Source organism: Lathyrus oleraceus, chromosome 3 (genome assembly GCF_024323335.1).
Source record: "Lathyrus oleraceus cultivar Zhongwan6 chromosome 3, CAAS_Psat_ZW6_1.0, whole genome shotgun sequence".
Classification (NCBI taxonomy): Eukaryota; Viridiplantae; Streptophyta; class Magnoliopsida; order Fabales; family Fabaceae; genus Lathyrus; species Lathyrus oleraceus.
The window spans coordinates 285,349,993-285,370,216 of record NC_066581.1 but is presented as its reverse complement, the minus strand read 5'-3'; the positions used below and the strand labels follow the sequence as shown (position 1 = coordinate 285,370,216).

Below are 20,224 nucleotides of genomic sequence, written 5' to 3'. Positions count from 1 at the left end.
GCGTTTCCTTTCCCTCTTTTGGGATAAATAACGCACGGTGGCGGCTCTGTTGTTCTCGTTTCCCGCCGGTTTTTCGCGTAATGCGACAACTGGTACTGCAAGAAGAGAAGACTATACAGCCGCATGAAGAGTCAATCGAAATTGTAAACCTGGGTACTGAAGTGGACAAGAAAGAAGTCAAAATAGGAGCAGGCTTGGAAAACAGTATTAAAGAAAGATTGACTCAGATGTTACATGACTATGTAGAGATTTTTGCTTGGTCTTATGAAGACATGCCAGGATTGGATATTGATATAGTAGTGCATCGTTTGCCGATGAAGGAAGATTGTCGTCCTGTTAAGCAAAAGGTTCGCCGCATGCGTCCTGAAATGTCCGAGAAAATCAAAGCCGAAGTTATGAAACAATTTAACGCCGGTTTCCTAGCCGTTACTTCTTATCCTCAATGGGTTGCTAATGTGGTACCAGTACCGAAGAAGGATGGTAAGGTGCGAATGTGCGTCGATTACAGAGATCTGAATAAAGCGAGTCCCAAAGATGACTTTCCACTCCCGCACATTGATGTTCTGGTAGATAATACCGCTCAACACAAAGTATTCTCCTTCATGGATGGATTCTCGGGTTATAACCAGATTAAGATGGCACCTGAAGACATGGAGAAAACTACGTTTGTGACGCAATGGGGCACTTTCTGTTACAAAGTAATGCCATTCGGTTTAAAGAACGCCGGGGCAACGTACCAGCGTGCTATGGTGGTTTTGTTCCATGATATGATTCATCATGAAATAGAAGTATATGTGGATGACATGATAGCCAGATCTCATACTGAAGAAGAACATCTCGACCATTTGTACAAATTGTTTGAGAGGTTGAAGAAATACAAGCTGAGATTGAACCCGAACAAATGCACCTTTGGAGTAAGATCCGGTAAACTCTTGGGATTTATTGTCAGTGGTAAAGGAATTGAGGTTGACCCGACTAAGGTGAGAGCTATTCAAGAAATGCCAGTTCCCCGTACAGATAAAGAAGTCAGAGGTTTCTTGGGACGTTTGAATTACATCGCCCGGTTTATCTCCCATTTAACTGCTACCTGCAAACCCATCTTCAAACTACTGAGGAAGAATCAAGAGATGATATGGAATGACGAATGTCAAGAAGCTTTTGACAAAATCAAGAAGTACCTCCAGGAACCTCCGATCCTGATACCACCAGTTGAAGGAAGACCTCTAATCATGTATTTAACCGTGTTAGAAAATTCAATGGGGTGCGTGTTGGGGCAACATGACGAGTCTGGTTGAAAAGAGCATGTCATATACTACCTTAGCAAAAAGTCTACCGACTGTGAAACAAGATACTCACTGCTCGAGAGAACTTGTTGTGCTTTGGCCTGGGCTGCTCGCCGACTAAGACAGTATATGTTGAATCATACCACTTTGTTGATTTCTAAGATGGATCCCATCAAATACATTTTTGAGAAACCTGCCCTCTCCGGAAGAATAGCGAGATGGCAGATGATTTTAACAGAGTATGATATCCAGTATACTACCCAGAAAGCAATCAAAGGAAGCGTGCTAGCCGATCATTTGGCTCATCAAGCAGTGGATGATTATTAATCTATGAATTTTGAGTTCCCAGATGAGGATGTCATGCTTGTTAATGATTATGAAGAACCTGGACCGGATGAAGAACCCGATCCGGGATCCCGATGGACTATGGTTTTTGATGGATCTTCTAATGCATTGGGCAATGGTGTTGGTGTTGTAATCGTTTCCCCCAAGGGTTGTCATACGCCTTTCACTGCTAGACTATGTTTCGATTGTACCAACAATATGGCCGAGTATGAAGCATGTATTTTGGGACTCAGAGCTGCTATAGACCTGAGAATCAAGTTTTTGAGTGTGTACGGGGACTCAACATTAGTAATCAGTCAGATCAAAGGAGAATGGGACACTAAACATCCGAATCTCATCCCTTATCGAGAGCGGGTGTTGACATTAATCCCATACTTTGAAGAGATTACATTCGAACATATCCCACAAGAAGAGAATCAGTTGGCAGACGCCTTGGCCACCATGTCATCTATGTTCAGAGTCAGATGGGACAATGAAGCTCCCAGGATCACCATTGAACGACTAGATGAACCAGCATATTGTTATGAACTTAATGCTGCTGAAGTAGAAGAGAAACCTTGGTTCCACGAAGTAAAAAGGTATTTAGAAGCTCAGGAATACCCTGAAGGGGCGTCCATCAATGACCGAAAATTCCTGAGGAAGTTCTCCGCTAAATTCTTTTTGAGTAATGGAATATTATATAAACGTAATCATGATTCGACTTTGCTTCGTTGTGTGGATAAAAAGGAAGCAGAAAAGATTATGGAAGACATGCATGACGGTATTTTTGGGACTCACTCTAGTGGACATACAATGGCCAAGAAGATTCTGAGATCAGGGTATTATTGGTCTACCATGGAAGCTGATTGCCACCATCACTCCAGGACTTGTCACAAGTGCCAGATCTATTCGGACAAAGTACATGTGCCTCCGGCCCCATTAAACATGTTGGCAACCCCTTGGCCCTTTGCAATGTGGGGCATTGATATGATCGGAGAGATTAAACCTACTGCTTCTAATGGACATCGTTTCATCCTCGTGGCTATTGACTACTTTACAAAGTGGGTAGAGGCAGCCTCATTTGCTTCTGTCACCAAGAATGTGGTGGCACGATTCATCAAGAGTAATCTCATTTGTCGATATGGCATCCCTGAAAGAGTTATCACTGACAATGGCACCAATTTGAACAACAAAATAATTACTGAACTCTGCACGCAGTTCAAGATAAAACACCATAACTCTTCTCCGTACCGGCCAAAGATGAACGGCACCGTGGAGGCTGCTAATAAGAATATCAAGAAGATCGTACAAAAGATGACAGTAACGTACAAAGACTGGCATGAGATGTTACCATTTGCTCTTCATGGTTATCGCACTTCAGTACGCACTTCGACAGGGGCAACTCCTTTCTCTTTAGTCTACGGAATGGAAGCCGTCCTACCGGTAGAGGTTCAGATTCCCTCTCTAAGAATCATGAAAGAGACAGGTTTAGACGAGGATGAATGGATTCAGACTCGACTCGATCAGATAAATTTGATTGATGAAAAAAGACTCGCGGTTGTTTGTCATGGGCAAACATATCAGAAGCGCATGACCCAGGCATTCAACAAAAAGGTCAAGAGACGGGTGTATCAGATCGGCGAATTGGTGATAAAGCGTATCATTCTACCACAAGGTGATCCCAGGGGCAAATGGACTCCCACATATGAAGGGCCATTTGTAGTTAAGAAGGTATTCTCTGGTGGAGCCATGATACTTGCTACGATGGATGGCGAAGACTTCCCACATCCCGTGAACGCAGACATAGTTAAAAAATACTACGCATAAAAGAGACCCGCTAGGTCGACGTACCTAGGCAAAAGTAAGGGCATCCCGGAGAACCAAAAGGGTTCGGGCAAAAATTAGGGATAAACATATAAAAATGTACACTCGACGAGTCGAAAACCTGAAAAGGCGGCTTGGGCAAAAAAGGGTATCCTGGTGGACTGAAAACCTGAAAAGGGGGTCCCGGCAAAAATTAGGGATTAAAAGCGTATGACTATGTCCCGTTCTCAGTCAGCTTCATCCAAGTTCAAGGGACTGAACAAGCTAATCACTTCTATCTGACAGCAGGAGATGAGATGCTTGAAGACATAATGGCAATAGTAGAATTAAAATCGATAGGACTTTTCCTTCATAGCTTTTTCTTTATGTTCTCGACAATTTCCTCTTACTAGGATTTCTGTCTCCTTGTACACAAACTGCCTGTTTATAGGCCTTCTTCCAAAATCAATACAACCTTATTTCCAAAAAAAAAGAAGAAGATGCTTTTGTTTTACTTTCTCTGTTTTGTTTGCGTAAATGTCCATTGATTTAATTTGAATTAGTATGTGCATTTGAATATGATCAATGTTTACCAAAATACATGCATAAAATAGACAATAACAATTCCTACTAGACTTCAGGATCAAGGAGGAGGTCTAACCATGCTTCCAATGAATCCGCTACCAATTCTATTCCCCCGGCAAGCCTGTTATTCCCCAGAAGGAATTGGCATTATTCCCCGGCAAAACCAGCTATTTCCCAGAAGAGATCAGAATCACCAGACAGGCTGATCATCTCATCCATCCCCAGCCAGGCTCTGTTGAATATTTCTGCCACCAGACAGAAACCAAGTACCCCCCAGCTGAGAAAGGGTCATTAACACAAATATCTCCAACCAGTATCTCGGGATTTATTTTCCCCAGTGGAGTCGCCAGGAAAAACTTCTCAGATGCATAATTCATTACATCATTTCATAGCATACGCGTGCATACAACATTCGCATTTATTTTCGCAAGCATAAAACATCTCATGCATCATGACATGGCATGAAGCTAACTTTATTTTTCAGGTTAATTATCCTCCTGATACAGTCAAAACAAAGGTCCGTTCAGACGGACATCTTTATCAATTACATTCAAGATTCGACTACATCTCAGATATTCGTTGCAAGTACGACATATACGAATACTATCAGATATAGCCTGGCGTACGGTTCACTCTGATTCAGCTCAACATATGACTCCTTCAACTCAGATACGATCTAACGTACGATCCATTCTAACCTTCAACTACTCCAATACGATCTAATGTACGACCCAGTTGGACCCTCATCCCCTCAGATGCTACCTAGCATACGGTACATTCTGAAGTGTAGTCTGGCGTATGACTATCCCCCTTCATCATCAGAAACAGCCTAACGGACGGCTCGTTCTGCTGCTCAGAGATGGTCTAGCGTACGACCCATTTGGACGTTCATCCCCTCATATGCTGCCTAGCGTACGGTACATTCTTAAGCATGGTCTAGCGTACGACTCCCCTTTCATCCTCAGATACAGCCTAATGGACGACTCATCTTGCAGCTCAGATACGATCTAGCGTACGATCCATTCTGATCTTTCCTCCCCAGCGAAATCGCCCGCCTAATGGACAACTCATTCTGCTATTCAGATGCGATCTAGCGCATGATCCATTCTGATCCCTTATCCCCAGCGGTGTATGACTCATTCGGATCCTTATCTCATCAGGTCTAGCGTACGACCCGGTGTGGCACCCATGTCTTCAAATTGGTCTGACGTCCGACGCAATCCGAAGCTCTCATCATCAAACTTCCTGGATGGCATCTTTAAGCCCATCTCCATCAAGACTAATTGACAAGTGCAAATTTTTGGGACATTCTAGTGTTCAGTAATCTTCCACCTCCAGACCACGAATGACATACTTGCCATCCTAACTCTCTCGGTTCAAGAATATTGAACAGGGGCAGCTGTCATACCCCAAAATTTGCCCATTAATCTTGCAAAACATTTCTCGAAGCACTCCAACTTATTCTGCAAGGCACTGACCTTAAAGGAACAAAAGCCCAGCTCACAACAGACCCAGTCCAGAAAAAGGCCCAAACTAGCTTGCTCGCTAGGCGAGCAACTCCTTCGCCTAGCGAAGCTTGCGATATATCAGAATTTTCGGGCTTCATTCTGAGCCCATTAGGTCACCACAATCACTATAAATACCGACACTTCAGTCACGAAAAGGGACAGATAAAGACGGACAGAAACCCTGGCATAGAAACCCTAGAGACTAACTCAGAGAATTCCGAGTAAAGAAACCCTGAAGGCCGCTCATCCGCACCGAAGTTACCTCCGCCCAACCCCATCCGATACCAAGAGTGGTCAGTCCCTTCAACATCGCAGCTCAGTTGCAAACAGGTTTGCGCATCACTACTGTCATACCCCAAAATTTGCCCATTAATATTTCAAGACATTTTGCAAGGCATTCCGACTCATATATAACACTGATCTTGAAGAAACAAAGACCCAGCTCACGGATGGCCCAATCCAGAAAATGGCCCAAACTGGCCTGTTCGCTACGCGCTCGCCTAGCGAAGCTGACAGACAACAAAAATTTCGGGCTTCATTCTGAGCCCATTAGGTCACCATTATCACTATAAATACCAGCACTTCAGTAATAAAAAATAAAAAAAAAAGAATTTTTTTTTAATTAATTAATTAATTAATTAATTAAATAATTAAAATAAATATAACAAATTATTTTGGACTTGGGTCTCCCTCATTCCAAGCCCATTACCCACGAAATCAGTCTATAAATACTGAAGTTTCAGTAGAGGAAAGGACACTGGGAGTTACACTGGGAGATTCACTGAAAAAAAAGAGGAGGAGAACAGAGAAGAACGAATAGAAGTTTTGGCATAGGAACCCTGCCTACCCGGAGAATTCAGAGTAAAGAAACCCTGAAGGCAACCCATCTGCACCGAAGCCATCGCCGTCCAATTCCCGCTGCCTAACTTATTCCGATACTACAAGTGGTCAATCCCTTCAACCTTGAATTGGCAAACAGGTTTGCGTATCTCTATTGTTTATACTTTCAATTGGCCATATCTACATATATAATGCATCATGATTAAATGTTGATATATAATTTGCTTTCGTATGGGAATTTAAATATGCCTGAATACCCTGAATGTTTGACCATGTTATTCCTGTGATAAAATGCCATAAAATTCAAAGTTCCTAACGTGGGGCTGTTTTCAAATTCAAAATCCGTGGCCGCTCGCTAGCACCTCGCTAGGCGAGCCTGGGGCGAGTATTCGCCTGGCCTTCGCTAGGCGAGGCAGAGGCGAACGAGACAGTAGCTGACTTTTCTATTCTGTTTTTTTTATGTTTTATCATAGCCATGCATTATTCATCCTATCCTATTTATTGTTGTGATATTTCTCCGGTGTAATCTTCGATTGCACCCTGATTTGGTGTTCTGACATGTTTCTTTTTTTGAGTTTTGTAAAGGTTCACATATCCCAGGAAAAGGTTATTGGCTAGGTATTCCACTTTATTTGTGGGATACCCTTGTGGAGTTTCACCCTAAATTAATTTTAATGTATTAATTTCTAATGTATTAATTTTTTTAATATATTATTTTTAATAATTTTAATGTGGAGTTTCATCCTAATTATATAATTAATTGTAAAACTTTGCCTTTGAATAAGTGATCTTGGACCTCTCTTTGTTGCCTTACGATTACGATATTACGGTCATGTCCCGCGAACGTGGGGATACCCTTAGCAAAGACCCTTCGGTTAAATCATCATAAAATAAATTATAGTCCCTCGGATGTTGCCTTCGAATATACAACTTTGTCCCTCGATGACCCTCCGATGTTGCCTACGGTTAAAAGATGATAGTCCCTTCGAATGCTAAGATATCCTCGTAACTGTTGCCTTCAATGACCTATCGATGACCCTACGATGACCCTTAAACATCCAAAGGATAAAACTACTTATTTCTCAATAATAAGGACAGTTTTACCCTCATAAGGATAGGAAATGCTCATAAAGACCTTGGGTCGGTATAACTCTTAATTGTTGGCTCACAATCTAAAAACAATTTTCACACCTCACACCTTTCAAAATATCTTTAGAAAATCACCACTTGGTATATACTCATACTAGAATCATTACCGAGTTATATTTTTCTAAACAATTTCCAAAACTAAACGAGATAACTACTTTGTATATATTCATACAAGAATCATTACAAAGTTAAATTCTCTTTTCAAAACAATTTTTCTAAACAATTCACAAACACTTTTTTTTTAAAAATAATATAAGTGATCGAGCAATTAAGAGCCCATGGATAACCATGGATACAAAGGGTGCTAACACCTTCCCTTTGTATAATGTACCTCCCGAACCCAAAATCTAAATTAAGGTCTTTCCTGTTCTTTTCCACCTTTCCTTATTGGATAAAAGAAAAGTCGGTGGCGACTCTTGCTAACCGCGACATTGCGATAAAAAACACAAAAAGTCCAGTTCACCGTATGACAACTACTGTTTTATGTTTTTAATCGGTAATCTCTACATACATAAGGCATCATGATTAAATTTTCGGATATGTAATTTGATTTCACATGTGAATTTAAGTATGCCTGAATATCCTGAATGTTTGTCCATGCTATTCCTGTAATTAAATGCCATAAAGTTCAGGGTTCCGGAGATCATGCTGCTATCAAACTCAAAACCCGTAGCCGCTCGCTAGCACATCGCTAAGCGAGCCTGTAGCGAGCACTCGCTAAGCCTTCGCTAGGCGAAGCAGGAGCGAACGGGACAGTGGCTGTTTTGTTTCTTTTCTGTTCTGCCTTATGTTTATCTAATCAAGATTTATTATAATTCTGCATTATTTGGCCTGACCTTATGACTGTTGTGTTTATGTTGTGGTGCAATTTTCAATTGTACTTTATCTCGATGTTCTAACCCGCGTGCTGAATTGTGTAAAGGCTTACATATTCCCGAAGAAACGGCCGACTAGGTATTCCACTTTATTTGTGGGATACCCTTATGGAGATGGATTCTGAATTACTTAATTTTAATGTGGAGATTCATCCTAATTGCTTAATTAATTTTAATGTGGAGATTCATCCTAATTACTTAGTTAATTTTAATGTGGAGATTCATCCTAATTGATCATAATGTGGAAATTCATCTTAAATACTTAATTGCAAAATATTGCCTTTGAATATGTGATCTTGGACCTCTCTTTGTTGCCTTACGGTATTACGGTCATGTCCCGCGAATGTGGGGATACCCTTAGCCAAGACCCTTCGATTAAATCATCATGTCCCTCTAAAATAAATCATAGCCCCTCGGATGTTGCCTTCGAATATATGATTTTGTCCCTCGATGACCCTTCGGTGTAGCCTACGGTTAAATGATGATAGTCCCTTCGAATGCTAAGGTATCCTTACAACCGTTGCTTTCAATGACCAATCGATGACCCTACGATGACCCTTTTACATCCAAAGGATAAAACTACTTATTTCTCAATAATAAGGACGGTTTTACCCTCACAAGGATAGGAAATGCCCATCAAGACATTGGGTAGGTATAACTCTTAATTGCTTACTCACAATTTAAAAATACTTTTCACACTTCACAAATACTAGAAAATCACCACTTGGTATACATTCATACTAGAATCATTACTGAGTTATATTTTTCTAAACCATTTTCAAAACTAAACGAGATAACCACTTTGTATACATTCATACGAGAATCATTACAAAGTTAAATTCTCTTTTTCAAAACATTTTCTAAACAATTCACAAACACTTTTTCAGACAAGAAAAAATAACATAAGTGATCAAGCAATTAAGAGCCCATGGATAACCATGGATACAAAGGGTGCTAACACCTTCCCTTTGTATAATGTACCTCCCGAACCCAAAATCTAATTAAGGTCTTTCCTGTTCTTTTCCACCTTTCCTTATTGGATAAAAGAAAAGTCGGTGGCGACTCTTGCTAACCGCGACATTTGCTTTCCAAAGCAAATCACACCAAAGTCAGTTCACCGTATGACATGCACCAACAATATGGCAGAATATGAGGCATGTATATATGATATGGAGGCGACCATCGACTTAAGGATCAAAATTCTTGAGGTATATGGAGATTCATCTCTGGTAATAAGTCAGGTAAAAGGTGATTGGGAAACTAGGGATAGCAAGTTGATACCCTACAAAGAGCACATCAGAAAACTGATATCCTATTTTGATGAAGTCTCTTTTCATCATATTCCTAGGGAAGAAAATCAGTTGGCAGATGCTCTAGCTACATTGATATATATGTTCAAAGTCAGATGGAAGAATGAAGCACTTGCTATCCATATTGACCATTTAGATGACCCAACACATTGTCTAACAATCGAGGCAGATCCTGATGATAAGCCCTGATTCTATGACATAAAGAGATTTTTTGAGAAACAACAATATCCCGAGGGTATGTCTATTTCTGATAAGAAGGCCTTGAGAAGACTCTCTTCCAAGTTTTTCTTAAACGGTGATGTGTTATACAAGCGAAATTATGATTTCGTACTGCTCAGATGCATGGATAGACATGAAGCTAGTACAATCATAAATTCCATACATGAATGTTGCGATGGTGTACATGCGAAAAGTCCTGCTATGGCCAAGAAGATCCTCCGGGCTAGGTATTACTGAATGACAATGGAGATTGACTGACACAACTTCATTAGGAGATTCCATAAATGTCAAATATATGGTGACAATATCTTTTTGCGACCGACTCCATTGAACATTTTGACGTCTCCATGGCCCTTTTCTATGTGGGGTATTGATATGATTGGGATGATAGAGCCTAAAGCCTCCAATGGTCATCGATTCATCCTAGTTGCCATTGATTACTTCACAAAATAGGTTGAAGCTGCTTCATATGCCAATGTCACTCAACAGGTGGTTACTCGATTTATCAAGAAAGAGATGATTTGTCGCTATGGAATTTCTAGCAAGATCATCACTGACAATGCCAGTAATCTCAACAACAATATGATGAAGGAGTTGTGTGAAGAGTTTAAGATCGAGCACCACAACTCTTCACCATACCGGCCCAAGATGAATGGCACTGAAGCCGAAACATCCGATTCTAGTTTCGAAAAAAACATGTATAATTATTTATTTGTAAATATATTTAAATTAGTTTTTATTTTAAAAAACAAGTTGATACTGCAATATTAATAAATAATGTATTTCACAAAATGAATATAATTAAAAATATGTAAATAAATAACTTAAAACAAAACTTTCCAAAAAAGATTTTATAATTAAGGGGAGGAGATTATATAAATAGGGTTGCTCATGTTATGGTTTAGGGAGAAAATCGAACCGAATCAAACTAAATTATAGTAAAAAAATGTTGAACTGAACCAAACCATTTTAGTTTACCTTAGAATCAAATCGAACCGAATCATAGTCATTAGTTTAAGGATAAAGCTAACTTGTGCCCCAAGGGCACATGTTAAGAAACCCACAAATAGAAAATTTGTTTTAAAAAAATAAATAAAATTATTAATTATAAATTTGTAATAAATTCAATACATAATTTTCAGGAATTTGTTTCTATATTTATCTCTTAACTTGTGCCCTTGGGGCACAAGTTAGCATTACCCTTAGTTTAATATTACCGATTTGAAATTTCAATTCCTACCGAATTATAAGTTAATTTTTTCCAAACCTAATTATTTATTAAAGAATTAAATTATTTTAAATTTTAAAAAATAAAAATAAAATATATTTTTAATATTTTTTATTTCGATTCCAATTTTAATTTGATTTTCAATTCAATTCTAGAACTATTTATAATATGATTTGGTTTACTCAGCAAACATAATTATTTAATGGATAATGCTAACTTGTGCCCCAAGGGCACAAGTTAAGAGATAAATATAGAAACAATTTTTTGAAAATTATGTATTGAATTTATTAGAAACTTACCATTAATAATTTTATTTATTTTTTCAAAACAAATTTTCTATTTGTGGGTTTCTTAACATGTGCCTTTAGGGCACAAGTTAGCATTACTTTTATTTAATTATTTTAACTGCATTCGGTTTAGTTATATATTTTTAACAGTCCTATAAATAGCGGTCTTATTGGTTCTGAAATGGTTCGAGTATTTTGAACCGAGCCGAACCATTCTCTATCTACATAGACACGTGGCTGATTCTGTAGAATGAAGAAAAAATAAGGCACTGTTTGGATGCCACAGAAATAATCCATTTGCTGCGAAACTCAAAAGGAGGTAACTGAAATGGGGGACCTTTACGCTTTGGACTTCGATGGAGTCATCTGTGATAGCTGCGGTGAAAGCTCTCTCTCTGCTCTCAAGGTTCTATTCAATTACGCATAAACCACAATTTTGACCATTCAAAGTCATAGCAATTTTTGGGTTTTTGTTTTCAATTTTCTAAATTTTCAATTTATTTTTTTGTCTTAATTCTTCTTGCAATTCATATAGTGTACTGAGTTCAGCTCATGATTTATTTTGTTTGACGAATTTGCAGGCTGCTAAAGTGAGATGGCCTGGCTTGTTTGATGGTGTGGATTCAACCACTGAAGATTGGATTGTTGACCAAATGCATATTGTAAATAATCTCTGGATGAATTTTATGAAATATTTGTGTAATTATTCTACTATGTAGCACTGACACCTCTGGAAAAAAAGTGTCAGCTTCTGAAACCAACTGAAATCGACACGACACTTGTGATTATGTTTAATTTATTCCTTTTTCAATTTACTATTAATCTCGACGTATCAATATTGTGTCGGTGTCGTGTTTCTGGTGTCCGTGCTTCATAGTTGTTCTATGTGTGTCCATTTTAAAAAAATTATTGGCAAATGGCTTGACTTGATTTCGATGTTTTATAGATAGATTTATACAGTTGTTCATGTCAGGTGCGACCAGTAGTGGAAACTGGATATGAAAACCTTTTACTTGTGAGATTGTTGCTAGAGACCAGAACACCTTCCATCAGGAAATCTTCGGTGGGTAAAATGCCCATGCCTCTCAAATTTTCTCATTGATTACCTCAGAAAATTGATACTAGGTTTATAATTTATGATGGTTCTTATTTCCTTGAATCTGCTTCTGAAATCTGTTGAGTGATGTCATTGTTCTTGTGCAAGGTTGCAGAAGGGCTTGCAGTTGAGGGTATATTGGAGAATTGGTCCAAGTTGAAGCCTATTATTATGGAAGAATGGGGTGAGGATAGGGAGGCTTTGATAGATCTTTTTGGAAAGGTCAGAGATGACTGGTTGGAGCAGGATTTTGCTACTTGGATTGGAGCAAACAGGTATTACAATCATCTTTTAAGAGGGGATATTTTTTTATAGTTGTTATATAACCAATGTTTTAGAAGTCAAAACATACATCAAACTGGAGAGACCTATAAGTGATGGTTCATCTGCTTTAAACCGGACACAAAACCGTGATTGAACCTTTCAAATAACCGAACTTTAGGCAATGTTGTTTCTTGGTTCAACTAGTTGAGTAGTCCAGTTCAGTTTTTAAATCACTGGCTATAACTTATACTAGATGTATGATGAGAAACCTAAGGCATTATGTAGACATATCTTTTTAAAATGAAGCCACGGACATTCAGTTTACGAAAATTTCCAGTGCAACGCTGAATGTATGTTATCATTCCAGTTCAACCAGTTTCCTAACCTGAAACTGGGAGATCCTTTAGATTGGGGAAGTAGGACATGTGTGTAATTCTTTTGGATTTTGGTAGAACAATTATTTTCCTTTCTGTTCAAGGAAGTCTTATTGTAGAAGGAATCAATTTGTATTCGACTTTTTATTCTAGCTATGCTTCAGAGTAAATATTGTCATTGGTTTGTTACATTAAACATATTAAGATATTGTTGTACTCCTATTTAGGCATGTTCATGGTTAGGACTTATTAATATCCAAACCATGTTAAATAAAAACCAATAGAATGGATTGGATTTGATAGCGAAACCGGATTTTTTCCCCCAAACCTGGATTTCCAAAAACCGGGTTTCGGATACGTTTTATTTGTGGCTTCCAAATTCCAACTGGATATTTGTTGCATCATGTAAATCATTTTATGCATCATATAAACCGGATTTCTTTGCACATGTCATGAATGAGATTTCCAATTATTAATTAGTGATGTTTTGCCTATAGAATATATCCTGGTGTTTCTGAAGCATTAAAATTTGCAAGCTCAAGGGTTTACATTGTCACCACAAAACAGGTAAATTTTTCTCTTTACCCTCGCAAGGGGACAATAATCCTCTCACAATAGAGAGTTTTGCTTTCAGTATTAAGAAAAATAAGATGGGACGAAGTAATTGGTTCATTATTTCAGAGCCGCTTTGCCGATGCTTTACTTCGAGAGCTTGCTGGAGTAACCATACCACCTGAAAGGATATACGGTCTCCGAACTGGGTTAGTATTTGATAACTTTAATTGTAGTCATGCATTGAAATATTTATATTTCAATTCTATTGTTTTCTTTTAATAAGAATTTGTTTTTCATTTGCCCTAAAGTCCTAAGGTAGAAATTCTAAAGCAGCTTCAAAAGAGACCAGAGCATCAAGGGCTGAAACTGCAGTAAGATACTGAGCTATTAGCAGTAAATCAATGTCATTTTGGTTATGACTAGTTATTTGAATTTGCAAAGATGGTCTTCAAGAAATTAATTCCAGTTATTTTAACCAGCTTTGTTGAGGACCGGCTAGCTACGTTAAAAAATGTGATCAAAGAGCCCGAGTTAGACAATTGGAATTTGTATCTAGGTAGTTCTTTTTTCTGTTTATAATTTCTGCACCCTCCTTCATTTTTGTCTCGGTTCCCATTGTGTATTTAATGTATTATCACTTTCTTTTTCTTTTCTTTGTATGATGTTGAGTTTGCTTTATTAATGATGACTATTTGGATCAGGGAATTGGGGTTACAACACTGCACAAGAGAAAGAGGAAGCTGCAGCTATTGCCAGAATTCGTGTTCTTCAACTCTCAGACTTCAGCAAGAAGTTGAAATAGGGTTTTTCATTGAATTTTCAACACTAAACATTTTCTTCCAACTCCTTTATAAACAATAAAAAAATTATAATGTACACACTCTTTCTACTTAGAAACTTCCTCCTCTTTTTATTAAAATGCTGTAATTTGCAACTCTATTAAATGAAGTGACCTTGTTTTATCCTCAAGTTTGGCCTTGTTAAGTTGTTACATGCAGTGTACTGTTTTTTTGCAGATACAAAATGCTTGCTGTTGTATTGAAATAACTTGGATGTAACTTAATACGAATATCCTCAATTGGTTCATATCAAATGACTTGTTCAAAGACTTAAATTATGTATTGTAAAAAAAATTTGGAATCTTTAAAATAGCTATATCAAGCGTTTGAATTAGTAAAACTCAGTTTTAGGAAAAGTCATTTAAGTTGTAATGTGCAAATTTGGACGTTCTATGTCATCGCATCTTGATTCAGACATGCGCTCGCACAGGAGACATACAAACCATGTCTAAACTAAACAAAGAAAATATCTATTTGGCTATAAACTTATAGGAGTCACATTTATTGATTGATAAATAAAAAAAGACTAAAAAGAAGGATATATTGCTACGTAGACACGTGTCATGATTTCATTGATAGCTGGCACCAATGATTTCAATCTTATTAGAATAGAGGGTAATTATATACCATGCAATGCAGTCTTATATATCATATTTGGATTGGTTTTGGTAACATTGAAAGGAAGAGAAGCAAATGGGCCATCTCTATGCATTGGACTTTGATGGAGTTCTCTGTGATACCTGTGAAGAGACAGCTATCTCTGCTCTCAAGGTTCTTGCTCGCTCATCTTGTCTATTCTACCATTTGGTTACCAAGAAAATAACTGAAAAGTGTACATAGTTTCTGATGATCTTTGGAACTTTCTGGTTTTGTTGTTTGATGATTTGTAGGCTGCCAAGTTGAGATGGCCAGCCCTGTTTGAAAGTGTGGATTCTGCCACAGAAGATTGGATTGTTGAACAGATGATTAGAGTAAATAGTTTAGTTTAAGTTCAAGTTTGATTACTTCTCTTTCTAGTTCTAGATATGAGATGCACAGTTTTTTCATATCAGGTGAGACCAGTGGTGGAAACTGGATACGAAACTCTTTTACTTGTGAGGTTATTGCTCGAGACAAGAGTTCCTTCCATAAGAAAATCTTCGGTGAGTATAAAACTAAACTCTGGCTTAAGTTTTTTCTTTTGGTGCAAGTCTTTTCCTTTTATTTTTTTTATTTTTTATTTTTTATTATCATGGATTAACAAGTGGAAGTCATAACATTATCATCAGATTCTAAGGAACTTTGTGATCTATGATGATGCCATTTGACTGATGTCATAGTTCTTCTGAAAGGTGGCAGAGGGCCTCACAGTTGAGGGCATATTAGAGAGCTGGTTCGAATTGAAGCCTATTGTCATGGAAGAGTGGAACGAGAATAAGGATGATCTGATAGATTTATTCGGAAAGGTTAGAGATGATTGGTTGGAGAAGGATTTCACTGGTTGGATTCAAGCCAACAGGTACTCCGATCAAATGTTATAAATTGTGTTCTCTGTATGAACAAACATATTCTCGGTATGAATTTTAAAGTTCAACATTTTAATTTGTGGATTATTTGCCGCTAGATTCTATCCCGGTGTTACCGATGCATTAAGATTTGCAAGCTCAAGAGTCTACATTGTCACCACAAAACAGGTCTGATTTCTCTCTCTGCTCATAGCATGAAAACAGAAAACCTTTGCATCTTATACACACTTTCCTATCCTTTCTACGGTTTCAGAGCCGCTTTGCCGATGCTTTACTTAGAGAACTTGCTGCAATAACTATACCACCAGAAAGAATATATGGTCTGGGAACTGGGTTAGTATTGCTATTTCATATATTTATACAAATTCAGGTGAACCGGTGCATTATGCTAATACTTCATTTCATAGATACATTTGTTTCTCAAACTATCTTATATTCTCTCTCCAGTCCTAAGGTAGAAGTGCTGAAGAAGCTTCAAAAAATGCCAGAACACCAAGGACTGACACTACAGTTAAGATTTTTGTGAATTCAGAAGATATTTTGATTGTTACAAGCTTTTAAGATGATTTAAGAGAAATTAACTGTAGTTAATTTTAAACAGCTTTGTGGAAGATAGGCTTGCAACGCTTAAAAATGTCATCAAAGAGCCAGAGTTAGATAATTGGAATTTGTATCTAGGTAAAATTATTTTCTCCCTTCTGCACTCTCAATTTTCATCTCTTTAAGTTTCTATGTTTTGCATTATTTGTGCTTTTTGGAATTGCATAATAATTCTTAAACTTGGATGCTTGGATTAGTGGATTGGGGGTTCAACACTCAGAAAGAGAGGGATGAAGCAGCAGCCAACCCAAGGGTTCAGCTTCTTGGGCTCTCTGATTTCAGCAGCAAGCTGAAATAATAGTTTCAATTGAATCGTCAATGGTTTAGTTGAATGTTTTCTTCCATCTTATTCATGTATAAACAATAACGACTTCCTTGTGAATTTCTATTATTACAACTGCAACTGTTATGAGATTCAAAACCTCTTTTTACTAGGGGTGATAAACGGGCATGTCCTCCCCGCAAAAGCCCGCAAAAAAACGGGGCGGGACGGTCATAGTTGAGGATGTGGGTCTAAAACTTAGGTCCGCCCCGCAAAAAAGTGAAGGCGGGACGGGGAAAGCCCGCGGGCACTGCACTCTTTAAACCTAAAAATACAAAAATTTATGTAAATACATGTGCCCGCAAAAATCCACAAAAAAATGGGACGGGGCGGGACGGACACATTAGAGGGTGAGAGCCTAAACCCTTGGCCCGCCCCGCACTAAAGTGCGGGCATGCCCGGAGGGCCGGATCCATTTTGCCACCCCTACTTTTTACTTTTATCGTTTAGATTTAGTTAAAATCGAAGAAAGAGATGAAGAGTTGTATATCAGGACTATAAAAATAACAATACTTGGAGCAACAAATAATCTAAACAAGGGATACAATTGCGGTATCTCAACTTCTAGAGGATTTTATCTGTACCATTTTTAACTACAATTCTGTTTTCAAATTCCCATCCTCTTGACCAGCATTATCTGCTTCGCCTTTCTCTCTATGTTGCTTCTGAATGAGTTCGTCAAGGGGTAGATCTCCAGGTCTTCTAAAAAATTGCTCCCCCATTTTAATCTCATATGCTTCTGATTGGTCCAAAACAAATTCCTTCAACTGTTTACACCGTAGAGTATGAGACAGCATCGACAGCAAGCAATATAAACTAATAGTTCTTTATGTTCGAAAGAAAAAAAAGGTAAAATGCCATACCTCCTCTAAGTCTTTGATGCTGTCCATGTTGAACATGATTGTATTCAGATCAACACCTGTAAACCTTATTCCAATAGCTCCAGTTCTCAGAACACGTGTCCATTTCATGGCAAGTTCAGCTACCATGTCCTAAAATTAAACATGAAAAATTCAAAAGTTCAAACCAGAAACCTCTCATACTGCTCTTAGTCTTTCAACGAGAATCGTTAGCAACACACTCTTTATTATACCGTTGCGCGAGATTAATGCATTTGTTATTTAACGAGATTCACATAAATTGCACCCAATACTGAAAAGAGTATCCTAGAATCTTTCTTTGACAACACAATGTAAATCAAAATCAACAAATAGTACAAAGTAAAAACTATGTAGAAAAGTTGCATTATCCCCCTTTAAGCAATACAGGTAAAAATCACAACTTTAACTCAAAGCCATCATAACAGATAAGAATCACAACTTTAACTCAAACCCATCATGCATAACAGGAAAAAATCACTAATTTAACTCAAACTCGAGCTTATATTAAAAAAAATAGAGATTTTTCTCATCAAAATCCAACAAAACAAGTAATAAACAAAATTTCTAAGACCAAATTAGAAAAATAAAATAAAAAGGGGGTATGAGGAAAATGTGGTTACCGGAGTCCGGCGAACACCTAATCGGAGCTTGACGAATCCGATAACAGGTCCGGTGTGGCGTTTCATCATCTCCTCTTGGATCTGCGAAGTATCCATCTTGGTTATATCGGAGGGAGCGAAAGAGGGAGCAGGTTTCTTGCCCCATTGTTTCCAATCATCATCTTCCTCATCGTCGAACACGTCGTCCAATTCGTCGGTGATGTGGACCTTGCGTTTGCCGGCGAGGGCAAAATGGGAATTTAGCGAGATGAGAAGAAGAAAAAGGAGAAAGAGAGTGGTGAGGTTCATGATGAAATGCAGTGTGCAAAGAAGAATGAATGAATCCGATAGAAGAAAGAGAGAAAGAAGTGTTGATAATGTGTTCACTTCATACAATCATGGCTTTGGTGGTTCGTCTTTGCATGAACTTGTTAGCTGAATTTGCAATCATTTAAGATATCGTCTCTTTAGGAAAATTTGTAAGAAAATTTATTAATCCCTTATTAGGTTTATAATAAATGTCACATTTATGAGAAAATTTTAAAAAAAAAATCATTTTTAATTTTACGGTAACTTTGGTGATGTTGTTAGACATTGATTCGATGGATTTCAGATTTTGCATCTCCACTCGCAAAGGTGGAGAAAATATTAGTTTGAATTTGATTTTCATGACGTTACTTATTATATTATGAAGAAAGGGTCCTTGATTTGCTATCTCTCGAGGGTACTCATGTTAAGGTAAATACTAACACCCTTGGCGTAGAGGGGAAGATTTGCGAGAATTTACGTGGAGATTGATCTAACCTTACTGGTTGTCGGAAATGTCAATGTTAATGGCCATTAATACAACGTGCAGCATGAAGATATTCACATTATTTGCTCCAGTTGTGTTTGTTATGGACATCACACCCGTGATTGCAAAAAAACACAAGATAATCTGACGCAGTCGACCGTTGCAACGGTGCCGCAACCAAGAGGTTCGTCAGAAAATGATGTTGTCCGTGAGTAAAGACCAACGAAATTACATTAGGAAATGGGAGAAGAACACATTGAAATTGTAGCAAAAGAATATGAAAAAATAAATGCAGTTCATGGTGATTGGTTGGTGGTGCAAAGGAAAAAACGCAATAAAAGAGTCAGATACGGTCAACGGAAATCTTTATATTCTAAAATCAACGGGAGTGATGTTTCCATTAAAAGGAATAAGCGCGGATAGAAAAACTACGGGACCTAATCAACTTGAAGCGATTTTCAAGAAATAATGATTTGATAAGAGTGAAACCATCCCAGACACGCGTCAGCCAGCACGTAGTGGGGACCCAAGTGCCAAAGTCACGTCTACCATTTTGGAACTACATCTTGCTATGAATGGGCCTTCGCAAAAAACTGGCCCAACTTTTAATTCCTTCCTAGCACAAAAGGATGTACCTAACACTGTTAAATACACCTTCATCATTCCCCTAGTAAAATTGGTTTTGGAGATCATCAAACTTACAACATTCTGCATTTTGAACCGACAACAAGTCAGGCAGATGAAAATAATCAATGTGCTATGGATGAGGGTGATATTCAAGAAGAGGAAGTTGTTTGTGAAACTCACATTGAATGAGAGTCGACTATGTAAATTGTCCCGTGTTTGGGACTTGCTTTGTCACCTCCATCAACTTCACACTTCCTCTTTTCTACACTCTAAAACTTCAAGACTTCATAGAATAAACCAATCATCTAAGCACTTGCTTAAATTTTCTTAAAGATAAGACTTGAGATATCTTCAAGTT

The 20,224-nt window shown here is 38.0% G+C and overlaps 3 protein-coding genes across 3 annotated transcripts; 2 read left to right on the top strand and 1 right to left on the bottom strand.

Annotated features, from left to right (window-relative positions):
- The first annotated feature begins 11,601 nt into the window (after nt 1-11,601).
- On the top strand, nt 11,602-14,669 carry LOC127127072 (uncharacterized). Its single transcript, XM_051056168.1, has 9 exons — nt 11,602-11,817; nt 11,993-12,073; nt 12,385-12,474; nt 12,616-12,782; nt 13,643-13,712; nt 13,827-13,906; nt 14,009-14,071; nt 14,180-14,256; nt 14,402-14,669. Exons 1-9 carry the CDS (start codon nt 11,740-11,742, stop codon nt 14,500-14,502), a joined length of 807 nt encoding a protein of 268 aa, XP_050912125.1. The 5' UTR covers nt 11,602-11,739; the 3' UTR covers nt 14,503-14,669.
- A 429-nt stretch (nt 14,670-15,098) lies between these two features.
- Nucleotides 15,099-17,058, top strand: LOC127127071 (uncharacterized). Its single transcript, XM_051056167.1, has 9 exons — nt 15,099-15,310; nt 15,430-15,510; nt 15,592-15,681; nt 15,871-16,037; nt 16,143-16,212; nt 16,298-16,377; nt 16,492-16,554; nt 16,646-16,722; nt 16,842-17,058. The coding sequence occupies exons 1-9, from the start codon at nt 15,233-15,235 to the stop codon at nt 16,940-16,942; spliced, it is 807 nt and encodes a 268-aa protein (XP_050912124.1). The 5' UTR covers nt 15,099-15,232; the 3' UTR covers nt 16,943-17,058.
- Nucleotides 17,059-17,441: 383 nt separating this feature from the next.
- LOC127127073 (uncharacterized) lies at nt 17,442-18,931 on the bottom strand. The gene is made up of 3 exons (XM_051056169.1): nt 18,468-18,931; nt 17,830-17,958; nt 17,442-17,733 (listed from the first exon to the last, which is right to left on the bottom strand). The coding sequence occupies exons 1-3, from the start codon at nt 18,753-18,755 to the stop codon at nt 17,560-17,562; spliced, it is 591 nt and encodes a 196-aa protein (XP_050912126.1). The 5' UTR covers nt 18,756-18,931; the 3' UTR covers nt 17,442-17,559.
- Nucleotides 18,932-20,224: the final 1,293 nt, after the last annotated feature.

What these genes read in the sequence shown, in the direction of transcription:
- LOC127127072 (XM_051056168.1), top strand. Translation starts at nt 11,740, where the DNA reads ATGGGGGACCTTTACGCTTTGGACTTCGATGGAGTCATCTGTGATAGC. An exon ending in ACTTGGATTGGAGCAAACAG is followed by an intron (nt 12,783 to 13,642) that starts GTATTACAATCA and finishes TTTTGCCTATAG; the next exon opens with AATATATCCTGGTGTTTCTG. An exon ending in ATATACGGTCTCCGAACTGG is followed by an intron (nt 13,907 to 14,008) that starts GTTAGTATTTGA and finishes TTTGCCCTAAAG; the next exon opens with TCCTAAGGTAGAAATTCTAA.
- LOC127127071 (XM_051056167.1), top strand. Translation starts at nt 15,233, where the DNA reads ATGGGCCATCTCTATGCATTGGACTTTGATGGAGTTCTCTGTGATACC. An exon ending in CAGCTATCTCTGCTCTCAAG is followed by an intron (nt 15,311 to 15,429) that starts GTTCTTGCTCGC and finishes GATGATTTGTAG; the next exon opens with GCTGCCAAGTTGAGATGGCC. An exon ending in TAATTGGAATTTGTATCTAG is followed by an intron (nt 16,723 to 16,841) that starts GTAAAATTATTT and finishes TGCTTGGATTAG; the next exon opens with TGGATTGGGGGTTCAACACT.
- LOC127127073 (XM_051056169.1), bottom strand. Translation starts at nt 18,755, where the DNA reads ATGAACCTCACCACTCTCTTTCTCCTTTTTCTTCTTCTCATCTCGCTA. An exon ending in TAGGTGTTCGCCGGACTCCG is followed by an intron (nt 17,959 to 18,467) that starts GTAACCACATTT and finishes GTTTAATTTTAG; the next exon opens with GACATGGTAGCTGAACTTGC. An exon ending in GCATCAAAGACTTAGAGGAG is followed by an intron (nt 17,734 to 17,829) that starts GTATGGCATTTT and finishes CGGTGTAAACAG; the next exon opens with TTGAAGGAATTTGTTTTGGA.